This window comes from Nasonia vitripennis, assembly GCF_009193385.2.
Source record: "Nasonia vitripennis strain AsymCx chromosome 3 unlocalized genomic scaffold, Nvit_psr_1.1 chr3_random0004, whole genome shotgun sequence".
NCBI lineage: Eukaryota > Metazoa > Arthropoda > Insecta > Hymenoptera > Pteromalidae > Nasonia > Nasonia vitripennis.
The window spans coordinates 2,518,052-2,541,646 of NW_022279623.1; the positions used below are offsets into that span (position 1 = coordinate 2,518,052).

Sequence of the window (23,595 nt, forward strand, 5' to 3'; positions counted from 1 at the left end):
TGAGTTACACAATCTGTACGCGTCACCAAATATTAACAGAATAATAAAATCGCGCAGATTGGGATGGGCAGGGCACGTAGCGAGAATGAGAGACGACCGTACGGCAGCGGGACCGTGTCATGAATGGCAGGCCGATGGTAACGCGACCTCTAGGTAGACCTAGACGTAGATGGGAGGACAACGTAAAAGCGGATCTAGTAGAAATAGGACGGGTGGGTGTCGATCGGAGAGGTGCATCTTGGGTGGGGTTGACAAAAGATAGGGCAGCGTGGAAGGCTTGCGTAGATGACGCGATGAACTTTCGAGTTCCAAATGCCACTTAAAAAAAAATATATATATATATATATAATGAATAAATAATAATCCATACATGTCATACAAAAATCTTATTTCGTTGACAATGATATATATATATATATATATATATATATATATATATATATATATATATATATAGTTCTTTATATTTTCATGATATATCTATACGAATTCCAAATTAATGAAAATTTTATTTTGAGTAAAACCTGAAAGAGTCAAGTAAATAAATCAGTATTTTAGTTCTTTACTAACTGGATAACTTTTGTAATCAAATATTAGGTTGACTTTTATTCATACTCGAATGGAAACGCACGATAATATATGTATTTCTGATGAAATCTTACAAAATTTTTTGCTAGGTACGGAAAATTTGTACAGATAAAAGTTAACGTTTCCATGCTGCTTGATCATATGAAAAATTCCCAGTATAAGTCAAAAAATTGGCACAAAAAATATGACGAAATGTAAGTAGAGTTTTAGATATGAATAAAAATTAATGAAGAATCTTACCCTAATCTTACTCTAAAAAGTCATGGTATAAATTATCAGTCTACTCGTTGTTTTATTGGGTGTTCGTTTTGACACGGGATGTCTGCGTATGTTTGGATTCCTAAACTTAAAAAGGCAAAATTCGTAAAACATGATAGCAAGGAATGTATTTCGTTATATTGTCGCGGAAATCTCAAAATTTGAAAAATTACTCGTGTACCCAACATTTTTTCGTTGGGAGTCAAAATTAGATTTAATTTTAATTTAAATAATGTACATGTGAACCGCTAGAAAAATATCAATCATACTAAAACAAAGCAGTTTTGAACTGGCCCTTTTGTCACCTATCACCGTCTAAACTCTCCGAGTCTGTGGCAGGCGACAATAGGTGCTTTGCTTGGCCTGCTGCTTCGTCCGCTCATGCTAAAACATGAAGTTTTATGTATAAGATTATCAAATATAATGTGAAATTCTGCATATCAAGGGATAAGTGAGGACTTATCTCTTCCAATATTCAGCTATCACAGCGGCAAGGGCTAGGGAAATTTATAAAACAAGCACATAATAATACGTACAAGTGTCGTAAGTGGCACTTTCTGGCGCTTAATTCGCCACTGAAGACACGCCTATGATCACTATTTTTTGTAGTAGTGCCTTTATTAAATCCGACAAGACACGCTAATCCTTGTCGTAAGCAGTTCCTTCTGGCGCAGCAATCGTTAGTACTCGAGCGTAGCAAGGGTCTCAAGCACGCTGCTAAAAAGTACTATTTATTTAGCGACACGGTGAGTTTTAAACGCGGATTTAAGTCATGCAGTGCTATAAAATGATTTTTTTTAGGCAATATCGAAAAGCTATTTTCTTGATTTGTTTATCCACAACTCGAAGCCCGCCTTATTAATTAATAATAATGAGAAAAATCCGAGGAAAAATTGTTCGCTGGGCGCTGTGGCTTGCCGCCTTGCTTCGCTTCACGCTCGCACCGCATATTGCTTTGGGTTCCAAAAAATCGCTTCTAAAGTTGATGTTTGTTAAAAAGTGTTTGAAAATAATGTTTGCCACGGTAAAAAGTTGTATTTTAACAATGTCTACAACTATTTTAAGAATGTATACAACTCTATTTTCCTGTAAAACGTAAATCCGCAAAGTTTCATGGCAAGTTTTTTAAGCTGTAAAAAATTGATTTTGGGCTGTAAACTCTAGTAATAAACATTTTCATAATTTGATGTCGACAAAAAAGTTGTGTTTTTTAAGTATCTACAACTTTTCCATTTAACTTTTTTTTTTGTAGAATGCTTAGAATTTGAGTTACAGCCAAAAAACTGTTTTTAGCGATTTTTGGAGGTGACCGCATTCTGTGTAAACATGCAGGATCAAGCCCAAAATAAATTTGGCATCTTACTATATTGTGAGGGGAGTTCGCACACAAATTTTTAGCCCGATTAATTAATGTCTCTCAGAGATAATCGTGCAACGATCCAAAATCCCAAAATTTCAGCTCGATCGGTCGAAAATTGCATGAGATATCGCATCTCACACATTTTTCGATGACAAAACTATAAGGCACTTACGTGTCGCGATCGTGCCTAAAAAGTTATGGTAAAAGAATGAGTAAAATTATTAGTATTTTCCTGATTTTTATGTATCTACATAATTATAATTCTAATGCGAAATTCAAATTTACTAGAATATTATGATTGCCGAATTTTTCTATTTTACGATAAGCGGTGCACGCAGATTTGTTCAAATTACATCTAAATCTTTAAAACTGGCACGGAATTAACAGCTGATTTGGCGAACGCATGCGCATTGAGAGTATATCCCCAGAAAACATCGCATGCTGAGCAATATCAGCGCAACCGTTGCTCGGCGCGTTTGCCGTCATATTGCCGTCATTTTGCGGTCAGCTTTTGTCAGGCGCACTGTAAGCAGGCAAATTGTCAGCACGCGTGCCGACAAATTGCGGGACATGTTGAAGTGACAATTTGCCTGCAATTTTTCAGTACACTGCGCTGTTTGTTTGCAATGTAACTTATAAAAAACAGCGATGATGTTGCAATGCATTTTGTTGTTCAGAAATTAAGTAATTTTTTTAATACAATATCCCGTTTCGGAGCAAGGATGCAAAGCAGACGCCATCATATTTGCGGAGATGTGTCTTCTGCAGCAGTCTACGTTTACTCTAGCACCGCGCAGTAGTACAAATTGGAGCAGCAGTAGAAGTTTAAATAAACATATTTACAAGAATTATAAAACGAAAACTATGTGTGTAGTGCAGTTATTAACTCTAGTGCAGTATTTCTCATGAGTTTTGTGCAGTTCGGAGTCTTCAAAAACATAACCATGAGTATGTATACTTTGACCTAACCTCACAATCAATCTCAGTCATATTTAATCAAAATTAAAACAGAGATTGATTGTTAGGACATTGCATTTGAATTATTCTATAAAATTGTTTACTTCAAGTAATTTGTTTATTTAGCAGGGTCAGTACAAAGTTGTAGCAGTAATTGAACATCGGCCAACAAACTTGAACATGCGGTGGGAAGAGGCTGACCATAGGAAGCAGCTTTTTGGAAAAAATAAAATGTATGGTGCAGCAGACAAATATCTTGGTCTTCAAGAAAATGTTGGCTTACATTCCTGCAATCATGTGAAAACTTCCTCTTTGGGTATCGTGTTTTTTAGAGGGAAATCAATTAAACTACGTTGGATCACCTTCATGTAGTCACTGGAAAAGCAGAAGTTATCATCGAGGGTAGCAACAGCATAGAAGGCCTGTCCAGGCGGCTGTACAGGAAAGCCCAGCCTTATCAGCTGCGAGTGAAAAGCTGACAGTTCATCAGTCTCCAGCAACATCAACTGGACGACTCTCAACATTTCCTTTTTATTTGCCATAGATTCCCATCGTATAAATTTACAGTTTTTGTTTACAATATATTTGTAGTTGCAGGTTCACAAACGGAGAGCAGATTTAAGAAGCTGACCATCCATCGCACTTTCCAATAACATCATCTTGGAGGACTCTCAACTGGATTGCTATCTAGCAGGTATGTGTTGAACAAAATTTGTTAAGTCAAGTTTGCTGAGACAAATAGCTTTGTCATATATAGCCAGACGCGCATACCAGTTTGCGGGTGTGTCTTTACAGGTAAAGTATGACACAGAGTAGAGTTAAATGAAATCTGCTACGGCAGATACTTTGGCAATACTTTTTATAATAACTGCACAATTTTACTGACCTCAATCTAAAAAAGAAAATTAATTTCACTAGTCAAGAACCTTTTAGAATTCATACACTGACAAGATTTTTCAATTCTTTTTTGGATAGAGGTCAGTAAAATTGTACAGTTGTTATAAAAAGTATTGCAAAACCAGCTACCGTAGCAGATTTTATTTAACTTCACCCTGTGACACTGTTTACCTGAACAGCCAGAGGCGCATTACCAGTTTGCGCGTCTGGCTGTTCAGGTAAACAGTGTCACAGGGTTAAGTTAAATAAAATCTGCTACGGTAGATAGTTTTGCAATACTTTTTATAATAACTGTACAATTTTAGAGACCTCTAACTAAAAAAGAATTAAAAAAGCCTTTCAATGTATGCATTCTGAAAGGTTCATGACCAGTAAAATTAATTTTCTTTTTTAGATAGAGGTCAGTAAAATTGTGCAGTTATTATAAAAAGTATTGCCAAAGTATCTGCCAAAGCAGATTTCATTTACCTCTACTCTGTGTGGCTGTTTACCTGTGAAGCCAGAGGCGCATACCAGTTTGCGCGTCTGGCTGTTCAGGTAAACAGTGTCACAGGGTTAAGTTAAATAAAATCTGCTACGGTAGATAGTTTTGCAATACTTTTTATAATAACTGTACAATTTTAGAGACCTCTAACTAAAAAAGAATTAAAAAAGCCTTTCAATGTATGCATTCTGAAAGGTTCATGACCAGTAAAATTAATTTTCTTTTTTAGATAGAGGTCAGTAAAATTGTACAGTTATTATAAAAAGTATTGCCAAAGTATCTGCCACAGCAAATTTCATTTACCTCTACTCTGTGTGGCTGTTTACCTGTGAAGCCAGAGGCGCATTACCAGTTTGCGCGTCTGGCTGTTCAGGTAAACAGTGTCACAGGGTTAAGTTAAATAAAATCTGCTACGGTAGATAGTTTTGTAATAGGTTTTATAATAACTGTAAAATTTTAGAGACCTCAATCTAAAAAAGAAAATGAATTTCACTAGTCAAGAACCTTTCAGAATGTATACATTGACATGCTTTTTCAATTCTTTTTCGATTTAAATTAAAATTAATAATAAGAAATTAAATGATGCTATTATTTTTTACTGTTTTTTGAATTATTGAATCATGCAATAACTTTGTCTTTTACTTTATAAATTCTTTTCTTATATTGTTAGCCTTTCTTATAATCATAAACTGAATAAACTTTATATTTTTTAGGTGTATTAACAAAATCATCGCACGGACGGAGGTTCATCAGAAGGTTGGAGAGCTTCGGTGCCTTTTAAGGGTTCAAGGGATGAGCCTCACAGGGAAGGGCGAGGTCGGGGCCCTTTCCAACCACCCCCCAAAAAAAAAAATTAATATAATTTCTTTGATTTATTTCAGGATTTCCTTTTGCAATCCATCCGCAGCCCACTTTCGTACTAGTTAATCTATACATCAGGTAAATGTTTATTGAATATATTAATTATATATTATAATAACAATTTTAATATTATATTTATTCATTATTTGTTTTACAGGTTTGCTGTTTACTACTTCAATAACCTGATGTCCATTGGCAAATAATTTTATACTTGTTGTATTTAAAAAAAATGTTTTAATGTTCTAATAAAATTAAAAAATAAATAAATTTGTAGATTTTTGAATTTGCGCGCCTTTATTTGTAGATTTGTAGGTTAGGAACGCTCGCCGAATGCGCATCCGCGCTGTCAAAATGACCGCAATATGCCTGCAATATGACGGCGTGCACGCCGGCATTTTGCGCGGCGTACAGCGCCGCGATCCGCGCGCTCGGCAATTTGACCGCAACTTGACGTCAAAAAGCCGGGGTAGTTTGCCCGCTCGTGCGCGGCGTGCGCGACGTCATGTTGCCTTCAAATTGCTTGCATTTTGCCTTCCCAGATAACAGCGTGCTCTGAAAATGCTGAAAACGTGCCGGCACGAAATGGGCACGCATCGTGCCGTCTTTAAGGCAGGGCCCGCAGGGCCCTGGCCCGAGGCCCCGAGGTAGGCAGGGGCCCCACAATTCTGAAAATTTTCGATATACAACAACAAATTTTATAACATAATAAGAAAAATATCAAATCACACACTTGGTAAAATAGAAACAAGATTTAGAAAATTTGTTTAAAAATTTATTTTTGCACTAAAATAACAGTAATTATATACAGCTTAAAAAACTTTTTTTCTCGATTTCTTCGCAGCAAAATTAGATATGAGTTCATCAAAATCAATCGATTTTAATAAGTCCGATTCTATACTCATTAAACTTAGATGATTCAATCGTGACTGTGACATTGTGCTTCGATGATCGGATTTTATCAACTTTAATCTAGAAAATGATCGTTCACCAGCACAATTGGTGATCATTAGGGTAAGGAATATTCGGAGACTTATTTCAATATTTGGGAATGTAGACGTCAGAAATTCTTTCTTCAGTTGCAAGTATAGATCAGGAATAAATAATTCTTCGTTCTTTCGTGTATCACGAAGATAATGTTTATAATGTAAACATTCTGATATTAAATTTTCTGCAGAAATGTCTTGATCATATTTTCTGGCAAGCTTTTCGCAGCATTCTTTTATTCCTTCGTATGTCATGTTTGGTAGAGCAGTAAAAAACTTGAAGTTATCATTCACCGTTTCGTAAGCAGTTTTTCTGGTTTTCAAATTGGAACAAAGTGAATCGATTATCGGATAAAAAATCTCTATTTTGAGCTTTTCATCTCCAGTAAATTGTGTATGTTCACTCTCTCCTTCAAAGCGAGTAAGTTTTACGCTTCTTCTTCGATTTCTTGGCTCAGATGTAGATTCACTTTCGCAGATATCAGTAAAGCTTTTTGCTTTTTCTAAAAACTCATCGAATTTATCCCTGATATCCAATAAATACAATTCTAAGGAATTTAAAAGACTGCATGCTATATACAAATCCATATTTTCTTTTTGTAAATTTTTAGATGTATCATTAATACGTGTCAAGATTTCGTGCCATACCACAGTTATAAAGACATTTTCAAATTTTGTAATTTGCTTTAAAATGGTCTTAGCTTCAAGTCTAGTCTCGTTAGACTGCGTATCATCCTTTGATAAATCATCTAGAGCTTTCGTAATATCTGTATGACCTGTGAAAAGAGCGATGATTGCATCAGCTCGGGCTGACCATCGAGTAGCGGATAAAGATTTAACGACTTTTTTTTTCGTTCCTAAATATGACAATAGTTTTTGCCATCTATAAGTCGATCCTGATAAAAATGTGTACAAATTTTGTACGATATAGAAATACTTAACGACTGCATTAACACATTCAGCTGCCTTAACGCCGACTAAATTTAACGAGTGCCCGGCACAAGGAATATAATCAGCATACTTATTGATTTCCCTTATCCTGGTTTGCAGTCCTGAATAGCGTCCAGACATATTCGATGCGTTGTCATAAGATTGACCTCTACAGTCATTTATATCAATATCATTATCTTTAAAAAATTTGACTACAACCTCTGTTAAATATTCGGCATTATGACCTTCTATAGGAACGAACATTAAAAAACGTTCGATAGGCCCCTGATCCGTAACGTACCGCACGGTGAACGTTAATTGATCTAGATGAGTGATGTCCGGCGTAGAATCCACAGAAAAAGAATAATATTTTGCCTTCTTCAACTCACTTATAATGCAAGCAAGAACTTTTTCCCCCATAAGGCCTATAAATTCCTCACAAATATTAGCTGATAAGTATGATGTTACTCCATGTCCTTTATTTCCGTAGGTATTAATGTGCTCTTTAAGGAAAGGGTCATATTCGCTCAGTAATTCTAAAATACCTAAGTAATTGCCATTTTGACTAGATCCGAATCGTTCGTTCTCCCCTCGAAAAGCGAGACCTCGTGAAGCAAGAAACTTTATAGTGTCAGTTATTCGACGTAATACTTGAATCCAATAATTTTTCTCATTTTTTTGTTGAATCGTTAATGCATTTTCTAAACTACCAGTTTCTCTTCTCCGTTTAGAATAAATAGTTAAAGTTTGTTTATGAGCTTTGCTTTGCTCATGCTCCGTAATTCGCTCTGGGTGTTTCCAATCATTAAATCCGTAAAATGTAAATTGATCTTTTTCAGATGAAAAAAGTCGACATACAAAGCAATATATACGTCCAGTTGATGGCGAATACGATAACCACTCACGCTCTACTATTTCATTATTTTGTAGTTTCAATTGAAATAATGATTTGTTTAGAGTTCTCACTTTTTGTTTATCTCCTTCTTGGTAAATCCGTGCAGATTTTGAGAAATCTTTATCCTTATTGCTGCATAAACCTGGATTTTTTTGCAACCAGTATAATCGTAACTTCTCGTTGATTTCGCCCCATAACGCAATATCAGTCGAATAACTTTCATTTTTTTCTGACGTGCTTCTCAATGCTGCCTCCTCTATTAAAATAAAATATATTTTTGTAAATCGCTTTTAATTGAAAAAAATATTTAAAATTATTCAGCTTTTTTAGAATCTAAATATTTACAATTTGAAACTCTTTATTTACCTTCTGTTCTATGATTTATAAGAACTTGTGTAGCTACTGATAATTCCGACTGTTCTGAAGGATTCAAATCGACTGATTCGTTTTGAATAACATTTTCCTGTAAATCAGCGGTACCTTTTGGCGTTTCATCATTTTTGCCTAATAAATAAAATGCAATGATCTTATTATCATACTGTTAGCACGGTTTGTTTTATAAATTAATTTCATAAAAATGATATTAAATCGACTTTTCATAAAAAAACTTTTGCTACATGCGAACAACAATGAGGTTATAGGACTCAATTAATGAACTAATCACTCTTAATTCAAATAATATATAGTATTACTTACTAGTAATGTCATCTTGTTTTAAAAATCCAGTAATTTTTGGTAACTTGTCTATTTTCTTTTGTTCTTCTTTCGCTTTTCGTTTTTTTGCAGCACCACTTTCATAAACACGATTCATGATTTTGATGTACTTCAAATGATTCGATAAACAATACTAAATTAACTGTTGCTACATCGCGTGAAAATCTGGTAATGAACCTGCTGGCTGTTTCACGTGTCGAAACACGGACGTTGACTATTCATTTTCTCACCAAAAACAAAAGCAAGCTTAAACAAGTTTCTTTCAAAACAATCGCGCTTCTGCTTGCGCGCAAGAGCGCGCATGCGTAAGAATCCGAATGAAGATTTTGGCGCGTTAGTTTGAATATTGTAATTGAGAAAACGTTTACATGGCATTATAAACATTACATTTAATCGTTTGTTTAAAGAAATTAAAATATACGAAAATTGTAAATTGTAAGAAATTAAATGTATGCATGGCTAAAATTACGGGTATTTAAAACAAAGCAAATAAGTTAATTGTAAAGTAAAAATGAATTAAGAAATAAGTTGAAATGCCAAGTGTTCGTTTGAGAAGCCATTGAGAACTGAGGTCGATCCGGAACGACGAAATATTGTAGTCCGATCTAATACTGCGGGGACAGTTTACGGCACTTCCTCGAAGAAAAACCGATAGCCCTTGTTTATTAAACAAGATTCGGCGCAGCATCGCGCTGTAGTTATAGACTTGGTATGCAGTGGCTCGCTAACCAATGCTGTTATAGGCTATGATGTCACGGATGACGTCACTTTCATATATTTGTATATGAATAAATATAAGTATTGTTCTTTGTATAGATTATAATATATGGTTTTCATTCAATTTTATTTAAATTAGAATTGGTGGGGTATTAGTTTTTTAGATTCAAAAAATTTATTTATTGAACTCTCATATGTGGGGTGTTAAGAGACGGGGTTACGATTTAGCCTATTGCGTTATTGTAAACTGAAAAATGATAAAGTTAAAATTTAAGGATTTTCCATCCCTTACATAGGCCCCAGCCAGTACCTTGGCCCATAGCCTCGTTGATCCTAAAGACGGCACTGATGACGGTCCACTTGCATCCGCACATGAAAGTCATATGACGAGCATATGACCGAGCATTTTGCTTGCTTCCGTGCCCAGATAACATCACGTGGCGAGCACGGCGTGCCAGCACGCCGTGACCGCTCTGTGCCGTCAGTGTGCTGTCATAGTATGTCGCCGCGGAGCCGACATTCCGTGACCGTCCTGTGCCGTCATTGTGCTTTCCCGCGTGTAGAGCTTCAAGCTCTGGCAATATGACGGCACATCGACAGCACGCATGCTCCACAAACGTGTTAGCACTGGGAAAGCACACGGATGGCACGTCGTGCTTAACACTCAATGCACTTTTATACGGGCAAATAAATATAAATATACACAGATAATAAGAAAATATAATATATTTATCTTTATTATCTACATTTCACGGATATTTTTGGTATATATGGAATTATATACACGTATCAGCATTTTCGCGCCAATTGTATACGTTCGCCCCGCCATTGCATCAGCCCTCGCGCCATTTGCAGTCTAGCCTTCGCATCGAAAGCACGTGCTTACGACGCTCGCATTCATACGCAAAATAATTATAATTATAAATATAGCGGATCATTAATTAATACCAGTGCCTGTGTGACTTGTGGTGTAGCAGCTGGCAAGACTTGTGGCATTTTTTCAAAATTTGCAGCTTTTGAGGAGTGCAACTTGGAAAACATCGACCAGAAGCGTAAAAGTTATCTTCAAATTATTTACTTTTCATCAATCCTTTCTGTCATTCATTCATAGTTTTTTTATAATATTTCCATGTATAACTGATTAAGACGTGTCGAGCCCGCATCGTAAAATGAGTAAATTTGAAAAATAACCTTATTTTATTTACATATTACACACACACACATATATATATATATAAATATATATATATATATATGCGTGTACAGACTCTATTGTTAATATAATTTCATAATTAATTTGTCGTGTTCCTATAAACAATAGTTTTTTTCGGTGAAAAATGTTTTAACGTTTTAAACTAACCTTTCTTTAGCCACTAATTTACTCATTTTGTTTAGCCACCGTATTAATTATCGTAAAAGCTATATTTTATATTCTGTTTTATAAATAATTATTAACTTATAACATATAGGTGTGTGTGTGTGTGTGTGTGTGTGTGTATAGAGACTCTGGTATCGCCAATAAAATTTTAAAATAATTTGTCGTGCCTATATATATACATATATATAAACTATATCATATATATATCAATTGTTTTTTTTTTCTGTGAAATATTTTTTAACTTTTGAAACTAACCTTTTTTACCCACTTTCTACATTTTGTTTAGCCAGCTGTATTTTAATTATCATAAAAACTAAATTTTATATTCTCTTTTATAAATAATTTTTAACTAATAACATATAGGTGTGTGTATATACTCGCCATCGGGGCATTAGCGCGCCTTAATAGAGATTCAGATATCGCCGATATAATTTTTTTCCGTGAAAAATTGTTTATTTTACTTTTTACACTAACCTTTCTTTTGCGATTTTATTCATTTTATTTAGCCAGCTGTATTAATTGTCGTTAAAGCTCTATTCTATATTTTTTTTATAAATAATCATTAATTAATAACATATAAGTGTGTTAGTGTATACTTGCCATCGGGGCGCTGCCGCGCCCCTTGATAGAGACTCTGATATCGCCGATATAATTTTAAAATAATTTGCTGTGCCTTTATAAATCATAGTTTATAATAGTTTTTTTCGGTGAAATAAATTTTTTAACATTTAAAAATAACCTTAATTTAGCCACTTTATTTTGTTTAGCAGCTATATAATATTTAATTTTCATAAAAGCTACTTTTCTTATTAAATAATTATTAAATTTTTCTACTAACCTTAGTGTATACAATTATTTACGCTTAAGGGGCGGTCGCTCGTAAAATCATCCCTAGTTTTAAGTTTAATGAATCATTCAACTGAAAGAAAATTTAAATCAGACATTTAAATGTGTTTCTTCTTTGCCTTTTATTCATTTTGTTGTGGCATTTGTATTAATTATAGAATTTATTTGTTTACTATGATTGAAAAATTAGTTTAATTTTAATTAATGTAATTTTAGTCACTAAAAGACCGTTTGTTTAATTTTCTTAACAGTTGTGATAAAAATAATTCGATTAAGGATTAATAAATTTGTTAAATTGAAGTTAAGCTGATTCGATTGACTGTTTTATTTGAATCAAGCTCTTTGAACCATGCATAAACTCAAATCTATGCGTACTCGTAAACCCCTTGAATTCTGTGGTTATGATCACAGAGCCCGTATGTGTCGTTTACTTAACAGAGCACGACAAGTGTCCTCTGAAAGCATTATTAATAATGAATCTGAAGCTTCTGGCGGTGATTCCATTGACCATAATCTCAGTGACTCGGCACATAGTGAAAATTATGTTCTCAATGAAAACGCAGTCGATGATGTTGCTTTCAATAGTGATGATGGTCACGATAGTGAAAGGTTTCAGGATATGTCAGACCATGCATCGACGACTGAATTTTCGGATTCGTTAAATTCTACTGTAGTATCTAATCAAGGCGATGCATTTTTCAATATCGAAGATTTCGAAGCTCATCTTGCCACCGCTTTCACAGAAGCCAATATGAATCATCAACAGATTAAAATTGTTTTGAAAGTTCTGAAAACCCATGATTGTTTTTCTACTTTACATGAGGATCCCCGAACAATATTGAAGACTCCTAATTTCTCAACTCCTATTTTGAAAATTGCTGGAGGGGATTATCTTCATTTAGGTGTTGAACAGGGTCTTCGTCGCATTCTTTTGTCCACTCCTGCGGAAATGATTCCTGATGTTCTGCTAGTAGATATGAGCACTGATGAGGCATCACTCGATAAAGCTAGTAAAATTATTATGTGGCCAATTCAAATTAGAATTGTAAATATTGCTAAAAGTAGTCCAGAGATTGTTGGTATTTTTAAAGGTGACAAAAAACCAACGAATGCTACATTGTTTTTTCAACTCGTTGTCGATGAGTTTAATAGGATTTTTGAAACTGGTATAGATTTGCAGGGTGAAAATAAATTTTTGAAATTCCGATGTTTTATTGCTGATGCACCTGCCCGATCTTTTTCATTAGGTCATTGTGGACATAACTCTAAAGCTTCGTGTTCTAGATGCTGGGTGAGAGGGGAATTTATTCGTCCAGGAGTAATGGTTTATCGTGGCGTTGATCATGCTCGTCGTACGCAGGAAGAGTATTCATTGCAAGTTGATACAGATCATCACAAAACAGAATGCCCAATAGGAAAACTTGATTTTAATGTAGTTACAAATACTGTATTTGACTACATGCATTTAGTGTGTTTAGGTCTTATGGAGAAAATTTTTCAGGGATTAATGGATGGCAGGTTTATAGAATCAGTTAGGTTATCCGCTCCAAATAGAAGAATATTAAGTGATCGTATGCAGCAAATCAAATCTTACTGTCCCGCAGAGTTTGCCCGTAAACCTATCAATGCAGAAAAGCATGGTAAATTTAAAGCTACCGAACAAAGGCAAATTCTTTTTTATACTGGCGCTGCAATGTTTTATGGTTTGATGAATTCGGCTGTTTTTATGCACTTTCTCCTACTTCATGCAGCTATGAGGATATTTGCAAATCCTTTAGCTTCCAATGAATTAATTGACTTAGCAGAACAGTTCATAAAAATATTTGTTGATAGAGCATCAGATGTTTATGGCATTGAATTTCTTTCATACAACACCCATGCTTTGTTACACCTTGCTGAGGATGTGAGATCATTTGGAACTTTAGATTCTTTTTCTGCATTTCCATATGAAAATAATATGACGTATTTTAGAAAATTGTGCAGAAAACCTGCTCAACATTTGGAACAAATTTCTAAAAGACGTTCTGAGAATTGTTCCGTTAACGTCAGGAAGCGTGTTGATAGTAACAGTTTCAAATTTATCAGTTCACATTCAGATGGCCCAGAACCTGAAATTGATTATACCTATAGGCAGTATAAAAAAGTAGTTTATGGAGGATCTCAGGTATTATCAGTCTTTCAGTCTGATAATACATTCATTCTTCGAAATAAATCAATTTGCGTTGTTCAAAATGTTATTGTAATTAACGACAAAGATTTGTATCTTCTGGTCAAAAGTTTTAGGCTAGTTCAAAACTTCTATGATTATCCTTGTCCTTCTTCATCTCTTGGTGTTTTCCTTTGCTCTGAGCTATCTCCACATCTTTCTCTTATAAGATTTGAAGAAATAGAAAGCAAATGTTTTAGGATGCCCTACTGGCTAGAACTATCCACAAAAGATTGTGTTCCAGAAATATTCATTGTTACTAAAATTTTATCGTCGCATCGTGATTAGTACGCACATTTATTTTATTTAATCTCGTCTTTGATTTTATTTTTTTTTTTAATATTTCGTTTCATTATCGCATATCCTATTCTAAAAAAGACATCGTAATCAATTTATTTGTTCTCTGATTGGCTGGTCGTTTCGCGCGCGATTTCTGCGTATATTTGAATTCCTAACCTCACAAAGTGAAAATAAAGAAAAACAACGTACATGGGGCATTTTAAATCGCTAGTAATCGAAAAAAGAAATATTAGATGTCAAGATTATTTTCCAATTTTTATATTAGTGTATTAGATTTTGTTTTCACATTCTTCGCATGTATATAATAACTAATATCTTTAAGTTAAAACGGTGTGGTGGTTTGGCAACCTGAGATTTTATCCAAAAATATAACTTGGATTTTTTTAAATGCGCAAACTTCTGAGCCTACCCTGAGCCTTGAAAACCTAACCTGAGATTTTAAGCTATTTTCACATTTTATGGCTGAAACCTTCGATAGAGGACCCAGCTCAATTTCCATAATCAATAGACTTTGGAAGAATCCACTCAAACTTAAAAGTTGTACAAAGAGAGCAACTTGCGGGAGCCATGCAACTATATCACCCATACTTGTATGTAGCACAAAGATATACTTAAGTTATGTTCGCCTGAATACGCGCGCGCGCGCGCGTGTGTGTGTGCGTGCGGTAGCTATTAACTTTCTCCCTCCATTTATGTCACTCCCTTTTTCCCTCTTTAACTAGTTCCCTCTCACCTTTCGAACCTCTCTACCCGACCTGTCTGTCTTGCTACCTTATTGTCACGCACCCTTTTTTCCATCGTCCAGTTTTCACTATTTTCTTCTCTCTCTCTCTCTCTCTCTCTCTCTCTCTCTCTCTCTCTCTCTCTCTCTCTCTCTCTCTCTCTCTCTTTCCCGCCCTTCCCCCTCCCATCGCTTCTCCATCCCTCCCATAAGTAAGTTTTCTTCCATTATACCGGATCACAAAGTATCCTATCGTCCTTGGATGAAATCGAATGTTAATGCGAGTAGAGAAAAATAGTACACTCGGGAATATGGTATGCTCGTTCAGTATGCATGTTCGAAAAAATCTTGTACTTTCCCTTTTTTTGTAATGTACTGTCACTTAGTATGCATATGAAGACAATTTAACGTTCGCAGATGTCCCGTATACAAAAAAAATTGGGGGGAGCTTCTCCTGAAACAGCTACGTCCAACCTCATGGCTGATTTGCAGAGGACCCAGGCTGAGAACCCTAAGTTGTTCCAAATGCTGCAGAAGTCTCCAGTACATCAGCATCGGAACGATATTACGCGGAAAAACAGCACCCCGAACGTTAATAAACAACCGTATAAACATCAGGCAACTAATAGTAGTAGGCACTTAAGTAGACGAGACGAAAATATACCTCAAGGTAGTTTCAAAACCTACTAATATTGAAAAATTCAAATTTCTCGCTTCATGTATCGTAATTTTGTTTCTTTTATTTGTTATAAAAATAACAAATAATAAAAACAAAATTACGATAAACCACGCTGTTGTTGCCTTCAGTAATTTAAATATCCATCGCTTTACAAAAGTAGGATGCCCACGGATATAGGAAAAATCGGCCCCCTCGGGGAACGACCGCTTACCCCTGAACTACCCCCTAGCTTTTTCAATTAGAAATCACCCTTTGCAGCATTATTTTTTGATTTTTCGGGCGTCAATCGAAAGGTCTTGATAGCAGCTACTTTCTTTTAGGTTTTCAACAGGCAAGGCACCTTTAAATCAGTGAAAAAATAGAAAAAATAAATAAAGCCAAAGCTCCGGCACGCCCTTGTCGTGGTTCTGGGTATAGCTAAGTTCGGAGATCTTGTTCTAAAAACTCAAGGTTTCATCAACGCTTAAGAGTGCTCCATACCTCGAGTGACCCGCCACCTAGCTTAAAAAACATTTTTTGTTAATTATAATTACTTGATGAACTTTATTACCATAAATCAAGTTTCGCCACTTGTAGTAAGTACAATGGAATGTTTTTAAAAAAAATTAGGCAATTAAAATTAAATAATAACGACGTATTTCGTCAGACAAAGTCAAATTGTAGTTAGCAAAATGGCCTCTTCAAATTTGTCCGATGAAATACGTCGTTATTATTTAATTTTAATTGCCTAATTTTTTTTTAAACATTCCTTTGTACTTACTACAAGTGGCGAAACTCAATAATATCCACTTTTCGATGGTTAAGTTTGTTTACATCATTAATGATTATTGAGGTGCGATGTGGAGGGCGCTGCTAAAAATTCGGACTTCCGGTATGAAGACGAAGCACTCTTAAATAGATTCAACAGTTGCTCAAAATCTACGTTAAAAGTGCGTCGCCCATTTAAAACCTCACTGAGGAGGTAGCTGCTATCGAGATCTTTCCATTGACGCCCGAAAAGTAAAAAAATAAAGGTTCCGAAAATCTTAGGGTTGCGTCGCCCATTTGCAATCTCACTGAGAAGGTAGCCTATATCGAGACCTTTCGATTGACCTTTACAAAGTCTAAAAATAATGGTGTAAAGCTCCAACTTTAGAGTATTTCGTAATTTTTTACAACGTTTCAGGGTGAAAACTTCATCGCTAAATATCTCAGCTTTCCTCGAAGTATGGGGGTTGATTTTTTTACATACGCGCTTTTCATAATCTAAACGATGGTATAGGTTTCTTACGTACCCCGAGGAGACCGATTTTTCCTACATCCGTGGGCATTCTCCTTTGAAGTTTATATACAAATATTCCGTTGAATGGCATTTAAATAATGTCTTAAAATCGCGTAATTTATATATAACCTTAAACTTTATAAATTACAGACAATTGTGAAGCGAAATTTGAATTTTCAATCGACTATCAGACCCTTTAATTATATTATAAATTGATATTGTTTCAAATCAATTATTAATGTTAAACAGCCTCAACGTCCAACATGACCATGGAAAAGTTTCAAAGAGAAGTTCTACAGTCATTGAGGTAAACAATGATAATTCAAGAATAGCCTTATCGATTATAATCTATAATTTTCCTTCAATTGTAGTGATCTAAAAGAAAGGTTATCTGACTGCGAGCGTATGACTAAGTAAGTAATAAAATCATTAACTTTGTAACTAAATAAAATATGCATAATCGGAGAGAGAGAGAGAGAGAGAGAGAGAGAGAGAGAGAGAGAGAGAGAGAGAGAGGGAGAGAAGGGATGTAGGAGGCAGGGAACCATTTTCTTTCATTTTAATCAGTTTGAATCTTTAACTTTAATCAGTTTGAGTCTTTAACTATTGTGGATAAGAATTCACCATTTAAGTCGATAAGATTGCAATTGACTTGAATAAAAATAAAAATAAAAATAAAAATCTTAATTCCACTTTTTGCATTAGAACTTGATGAAACGTGGTAAAATACGATAAAAATCGATATGAGTCGATAAAACTTGATATGAAAATTTACAATTTGAATCGCTAGACCATTTTCTTCTTGGAATTCCATCAATTTCAATTGTAATTTTTCATATTAAGTTTTATCGACTTATATCGATTTTTATCGTATGTATCAAGTTTTATCAAGTTCTAATTCAAAAAGTGGAATTAAAATTGACTATTCAAGTCGATAAGTGATCTAATCGACTTCTATCGACCTTTTCTAACAGGGAGTGGGGGAAAAAATTTAAGAAGAGGAGAAAATGAGGGAGAATGGAGAAGGGAGGAAGGGAGGGCGGATCTAAGAAAAAGTGGAAAAGACAGTGAGATAGGGAAAGTGGGTGGGAAAAATCATGCCCGAGATTATTGGTTATTGAGATAGTTGAATTTTTTAGGGAAAACAATTCAATGTTGAAGACTCTTACGGCGAAAAAGAAAGTGGGAAAAATGAGTTGTCCAAGCTGGTTGCCTTTTAAAAGTGTCGAAGATCTAATTTCCTTTGAAAATGTTGATGACGAAACATTCAATCAAACTGTAAGAATATTATATTTCAATCTGTGTGTGTGTGTGTGTGCGTGTACGTGGGTGTGTATTTGAACATGTGTATCTGTGTGTGCGTAAGTGTGCGTGTATGTGTGTGTGTTTGATCATGTGTATCTCTGTGTGTGCGTAAGTGTGTGTGTGTGCATGTGTGTGTGTTTAAGCGTGTATGCGTAAGTGTATTATGTGTGTGAGTGCAGTGTGTGTGTTTGTGTGTGTTTATGCGTGTGTGTGTATGTGTGTGTGTTTGATCATGTGTATCTGTGTGTGTGCGTAAGAGTGTGGATAGGTGTGTGCATGTGTGTGTGTTTAAGCGTGTGTGCGTAAGTGTATTATGTGTGTTAGTGCAGTGTGTGTGTTTATGTGTGTGTGTGTGTGTGTGCACGCGCGCGAAAACGTTTGTATGTATGTATTATTAAATATATAATTTGCAGGTCGATTATCTAGTGTATTTGGGCGGCCGCAACGTCGAGGATAGTCTTTCCCTATACCTCAAGAGCAGCTTTGAAGTGACGGAGAGTTTGCTTAAAAAAGTATCTTGGCTTGGCCAGCCAAGTAAAAATATTACAAGCCTTTCTGAATCACGCTTCATAAGAGCTTGTGAAGGTAATATTCTGTTTTTGTGATAATAATACTTTCACCACCTTTGTTCCTCCTCTCCCATCCCTCCTCCTTGCCTTTCTTTGTTTCCTCGTCCCTTCTTTCCTCCCTTACTTTTTGTTTTTTCCCGTCTCTATTGAGCCCCTGCTCCCTCCATTTCTCTCCCGCCCCCCAACTCCTGCCCTCTCCTCCTTCCTTTATCTTTTATACCCGTCTACACTCTGCCTTATCCTTCTTTTCTTTTTTTGCTCCTTCTGCCCTTTCTTCCATTCTCCCTTCCTCTTTTATTTCCTCACTTACTCCCTCTCTGCCTCCCTCTTTGTTTTCTTCTTAATATGTTGATCATATAATTACTTTCCTTTTGCAGAAGCGGTGTCCTCATACAATAAGTTTCGAAAGCCCAATAACACAGAGTTTTCGGACGCTGTGACCAAAGCTCTGAAGGCTCTTAAAGAGAACTTACGGCGCCAAATTGTAGCAAAAGCTGCTAAAAAGCAGCTACCTCGACGATCAAGGTCTCGCTCTTCGGGTGGGAGCAAGGAACAGAGTAGGGGCGTGATGGAGCTTGAAGGAGGGCAACCAACTCGGCAGTCCCGACCCAGGTCTCGCTCTCCGGACGGAAGCAAGGATCAGAGGAGGAAGGTGATGGGACTTCAAAAAAAAATACCACCTCGGCAGTCCAGAGTCTCGGAAGTCCAGAGTTCAGAGTCAGAATTCCTGAGTCACAACAATACCTCACTACTGTGAGTAGTCTTTTACTAAAATTATTTGGCATTTTTTTAACATCGAAAAATAATACTATTCTTTCCCCTCCCTCACTCTTTCGCTATCGCCCCCTCCCCTTCCTTCTTCACTGCCTATTATTATTTCCTTTCTTACTTGATTTCCGTCCCTCTCTCCCAGGACTCAATCGCCAGATGGAAGCAAGGATCGGAGAAGGGACGTGATGGAGCTTCACGGAAAGCAACCATATCGGCTGTCCCGACCACCCAGGTCTCGCTCTCCGGATGGGAGCAATGATCGGAGAAGAAGCTTGATGGGGCTTCAAAAAAAGCGACCGCCTCAACAGTCCAGATCCAGGTCTCGATCGCCGGATTTAAGGGAGAATCGCTTCGAAACAAGCACTTCGAGGAGAAGGAGCATGGAGCTTCAAAAAAAGCAGGAACTACCTCGACAGTCCAGACTCAGATCTCGCTCTCCGTGTGGGAGCGAGGATTACTTTGAAGCCAGTACTCCAAAGAAAAGTAAGGTGATGGAGCAGGAGCAGAACGAATTTCTGAGTCGCAACGATACCTTACTACTGTGAGTAGCCTTTTTAACACTGTAAAATAATAATATTCTCTCCCCTCCCTCACTCTTTCACTATCGCCCCCTCCCCTTCCTTCTTCACTGCCTATTATTATTTCCTTTCTTACTTGATTACCGTACCTTTCACCATCCCTCTCTTCTCTGTACTTTCATGTCTTCCTCACTCCCTGCAACCCTTCAATCTCTCTCTCTCTCTCTCTCTCTCTCTCTCTCTCACTCTCTCTCTCACTCTCTTTCTCTCTCACTCTCTCTCTCTCTCACTCTCTCTCTCACTCTCTCTCACTCTCTCTCTCACTCTCTCTCTCTCTCTCTCTCTCTCTCTCTCTCTCTCTCTCTCTCTCACTCTCTCTCTCTCTCTCTCTCTCTCTCTCTCTCTCTCTCTCTCTCTCTCTCTCTCTCTCTCTCTCTCTCTCTCTCTCTCTCTCTCTCTCTCTCTCTCTCTCTCTCTCTCTCTCTCGCCTTTACAAGTTCTCACCCTTTTTGCCCTAATTCCCTTCTCTTCTTCCTTCCTTTCTCCATCCTGTTCTACCTTTTTCCTAGTTTTCTTTCCTCCCCCCTCTCTCTCTCACTCTCTTTCTTTTCCCCTTCTTCCCTCTCGCCTTTACAAGCTCTCACCCTTTTTGCCCTGATTCCCTTTTTTCGCCTTCCTTCCATCTCGCCCTTTCTAGCTCTCACTCTTCTTCGCTCCATTCTTTCCTACCAGCCTCCTTCTTTGCCTTCGGCTTCCTATTTATTTTTATTAACAAAAAAATTGTTTTTCAGACCACATAATATTAACACAACAACCGTCGTCTCCGAGATTCATAATGTCCAGAATGACGAAAATTCTCTGGAAAATATCGGCAATCGTGGAGGCGATGATATCGAGAGTGTTGCTGAGTTCCAGAATGATGCGCAAGATATGGAGGCTAATTATAATGAAGAAAATGATGCAGTAGCTGAGGCGAGTGATGCAGATGAAGGAAATAAGAATTATAATGATCAAGAAAATGAAGATGAAAGCGATGACGAAGCAATGCAAATTGAGTGCCTTGTAGACGACCCCGACGTTCGATCATACATACTTTCGCAGACTGCGATGGAACAAAAATTATTTTTTAAAAAATAATATATAAAAAATAAAGTTTATCAATTAAAATTAATATATTCTTATTATTTAGTAAATATATTATTAATTTAATATAAATAAAAATATTTAGTTAATTGCTGCCTGTGGAGATCACGCTGTGACCGCAATGTGACGGCACAGTGCTGTCACGGTATGCTAGCACGCTGTGACCGCAATGTGACGGCACAGTGCTGTCACGGTGTGCTAGCACGCTGTGACCGCGATGTGCCGGCACAGTGCTTTCACGCTGATTGAATTTTTGAGTCCACGCGGCGGCACATTGATTCAGCACTGTGACAGCACATGGACAGCACGCGTGCTTTCCACACGTGCCGTCACTGTGCCGTCCTGGGAGCGGGGCAGGAATTAGTCACAGTGCAGCCACGCATGTCACACGCATGTCATCATTGTGCCATCACTGTGCCGACATGATGTTATCTGGGTGGTGGATCTGTCCAGCACGGGTGCCGATAAAATGCGAGCATAATGCCGTTCGTATGCAGGCATTTTGCGCGCATGTTCCCGATTTCGTGGACGCGTATTTTTCGCACGGCACGGCATGCTCCTCGTATGCAGGCATATGGCCGGCGGGGAGCGATTTTATCGCATATAAAAATTAGTTAGAACGCATAACTAAGCATCTACATCATAAATAATTAATAAATTTTGTTATATAGTATAAAAAAAATTTTATGTAAGAAAAAAAAATCTGCCGGGTGTAGGGCTGGAACTCACGATCTTTGGATCAGAAGTCCGAAGCTCTAGTCTCTGAGCCACAACTCTTCTTACAATTTGATGCACAATTGCACCTAATAATTATCGCTAATAATTAGAATTATGTAATAAAATAATGTTTAAATGTAATTCGGTTTGGAAAGAATAAAAAAAGTAATAAATGACAGCAACTGGACGGCACAGTCACAGCACGACGTGCGGCACGTCAAGAGGATGTGTTACATTAATCAAATTTTAATTGTGAAAATAGTAATTTTCAAACTGATGTACGTTTGAGCAATCATCTATCATAGGGTACAACTCGTAATTAAATCATTTTAATAGTACACAGCGCCCTGAAGCTGTTTTTTCCATAGACAATTATCGGTCTCGGGACTTAGCCGAATTTTAAAAGATGCGCACGCGTGTCGTCCAAATGCCCCGTATATGATGCACCTGTGCCGCACGCATGCAGCACGCATGCCAGCACCTAGCTTCTTCAAGTGTCTGCACGCGTGCTCCTGGAATGCCATCGAAAAGCGGGCACGAGTGCCGAAATCATGCAGCACGCGCGTGCCGCCAACGTGCTGTCTCGCGTGTTGGTTCAAATTTTGGCGCGGAGCACGGTAATCCATCAAAATGACAGCACTGTGCGAGCACGCGTGTCGAGGCACGCATGCTCACGAATTGCTCAACGCATGCAGCGCGCGGTGCTGTCATAATGCTGGCACATTGCCGGCATGCAAACGTTCGAAAAATCGGCCATGGATCGGCATTTTGTGTCGCCAATGTGCCAACATTTCGTGTCGTCATATTGACAGCACTCGTGCTGAGCACGCGTGCTCGCACTATGCCGCCAACGTGCCGTCCAGCGTGGCGGGAAAAAAATTTTAAAGATTTTTGTCCACGCATGTCGGCACATTGCCTGCACATCGACAGCACGCGTGACGAGCACGCATGCCCCAAAAATGCCCAGCACGTGATGTTATTGGGGCTTGCGCCCAGATAACATCCCGTGCCGAGCATTTTAGGGTCACGCGTGACGAGCACGCGTGCTGTCTCTGTGCCGTCGGTGTGACGACAATTGTGGAAAAATTTTTGGCCGACATATGTATTCGGCATAATGCTGGCACATTGTGGGCACGCCGTGAGGTAAAATTCGAAATTTCGTGGCGGCATTTTGCAAGCATTTCGATAGCCCACGGGGGATTTATGCAATTTTGTGTTTTAAACATTTTCAACAATGATTCCGTCCAATGCAATGCCTTTAGACATAAAATAGATACTCAAGATGAATAATTGTCCATGAATTATTGTTGTAACACTATTTGAACAAAATATATATTCATATAAATGGGTTATGCAATTTTACAATCATACGATGAAACGCATACAACATAATATGCACACAAATAATTTATTATATTATTATTTATAAATAATTAATCGAGTTTATTTATAAATTTATTGTTTATTTGCAATTATTAAAAAAATTATGAAAATTGTTGAACAAGAGCAAGTTGGGCAAAAGTAATATATTTTTAAT

At 37.0% G+C, this 23,595-nt stretch overlaps 2 protein-coding genes across 6 annotated transcripts; one reads left to right on the forward strand and one right to left on the reverse strand.

The window, feature by feature from the left end:
* Positions 1-6,164: 6,164 nt before the first annotated feature.
* LOC116416640 (zinc finger MYM-type protein 1-like) lies at positions 6,165-10,036 on the reverse strand. Its single transcript, XM_031925676.1, has 3 exons — positions 8,910-10,036; positions 8,580-8,717; positions 6,165-8,469 (listed from the first exon to the last, which is right to left on the reverse strand). The coding sequence occupies exons 1-3, from the start codon at positions 9,022-9,024 to the stop codon at positions 6,215-6,217; spliced, it is 2,508 nt and encodes an 835-aa protein (XP_031781536.1). The 5' UTR covers positions 9,025-10,036; the 3' UTR covers positions 6,165-6,214.
* A 379-nt stretch (positions 10,037-10,415) lies between these two features.
* Positions 10,416-21,369, forward strand: LOC116416641. 5 transcript variants are annotated; one of them, XM_031925679.2, is made up of 10 exons: positions 10,417-10,702; positions 14,853-14,964; positions 15,513-15,765; positions 17,285-17,342; positions 17,407-17,448; positions 18,175-18,313; positions 18,754-18,925; positions 19,287-19,662; positions 19,823-20,221; positions 20,990-21,369. In XM_031925679.2, exons 3-10 carry the CDS (start codon positions 15,513-15,515, stop codon positions 21,333-21,335), a joined length of 1,785 nt encoding a protein of 594 aa, XP_031781539.1. In that variant the 5' UTR covers positions 10,417-10,702; positions 14,853-14,964; the 3' UTR covers positions 21,336-21,369. The 5 variants fall into 5 exon arrangements, with proteins under 5 accessions (XP_031781541.1, XP_031781540.1, XP_031781539.1 ...); XM_031925678.2 differs by having other exon boundaries at positions 10,417-10,696; XM_031925681.2 differs by lacking the exon at positions 14,853-14,964 and having other exon boundaries at positions 10,416-10,702.
* Positions 21,370-23,595: the final 2,226 nt, after the last annotated feature.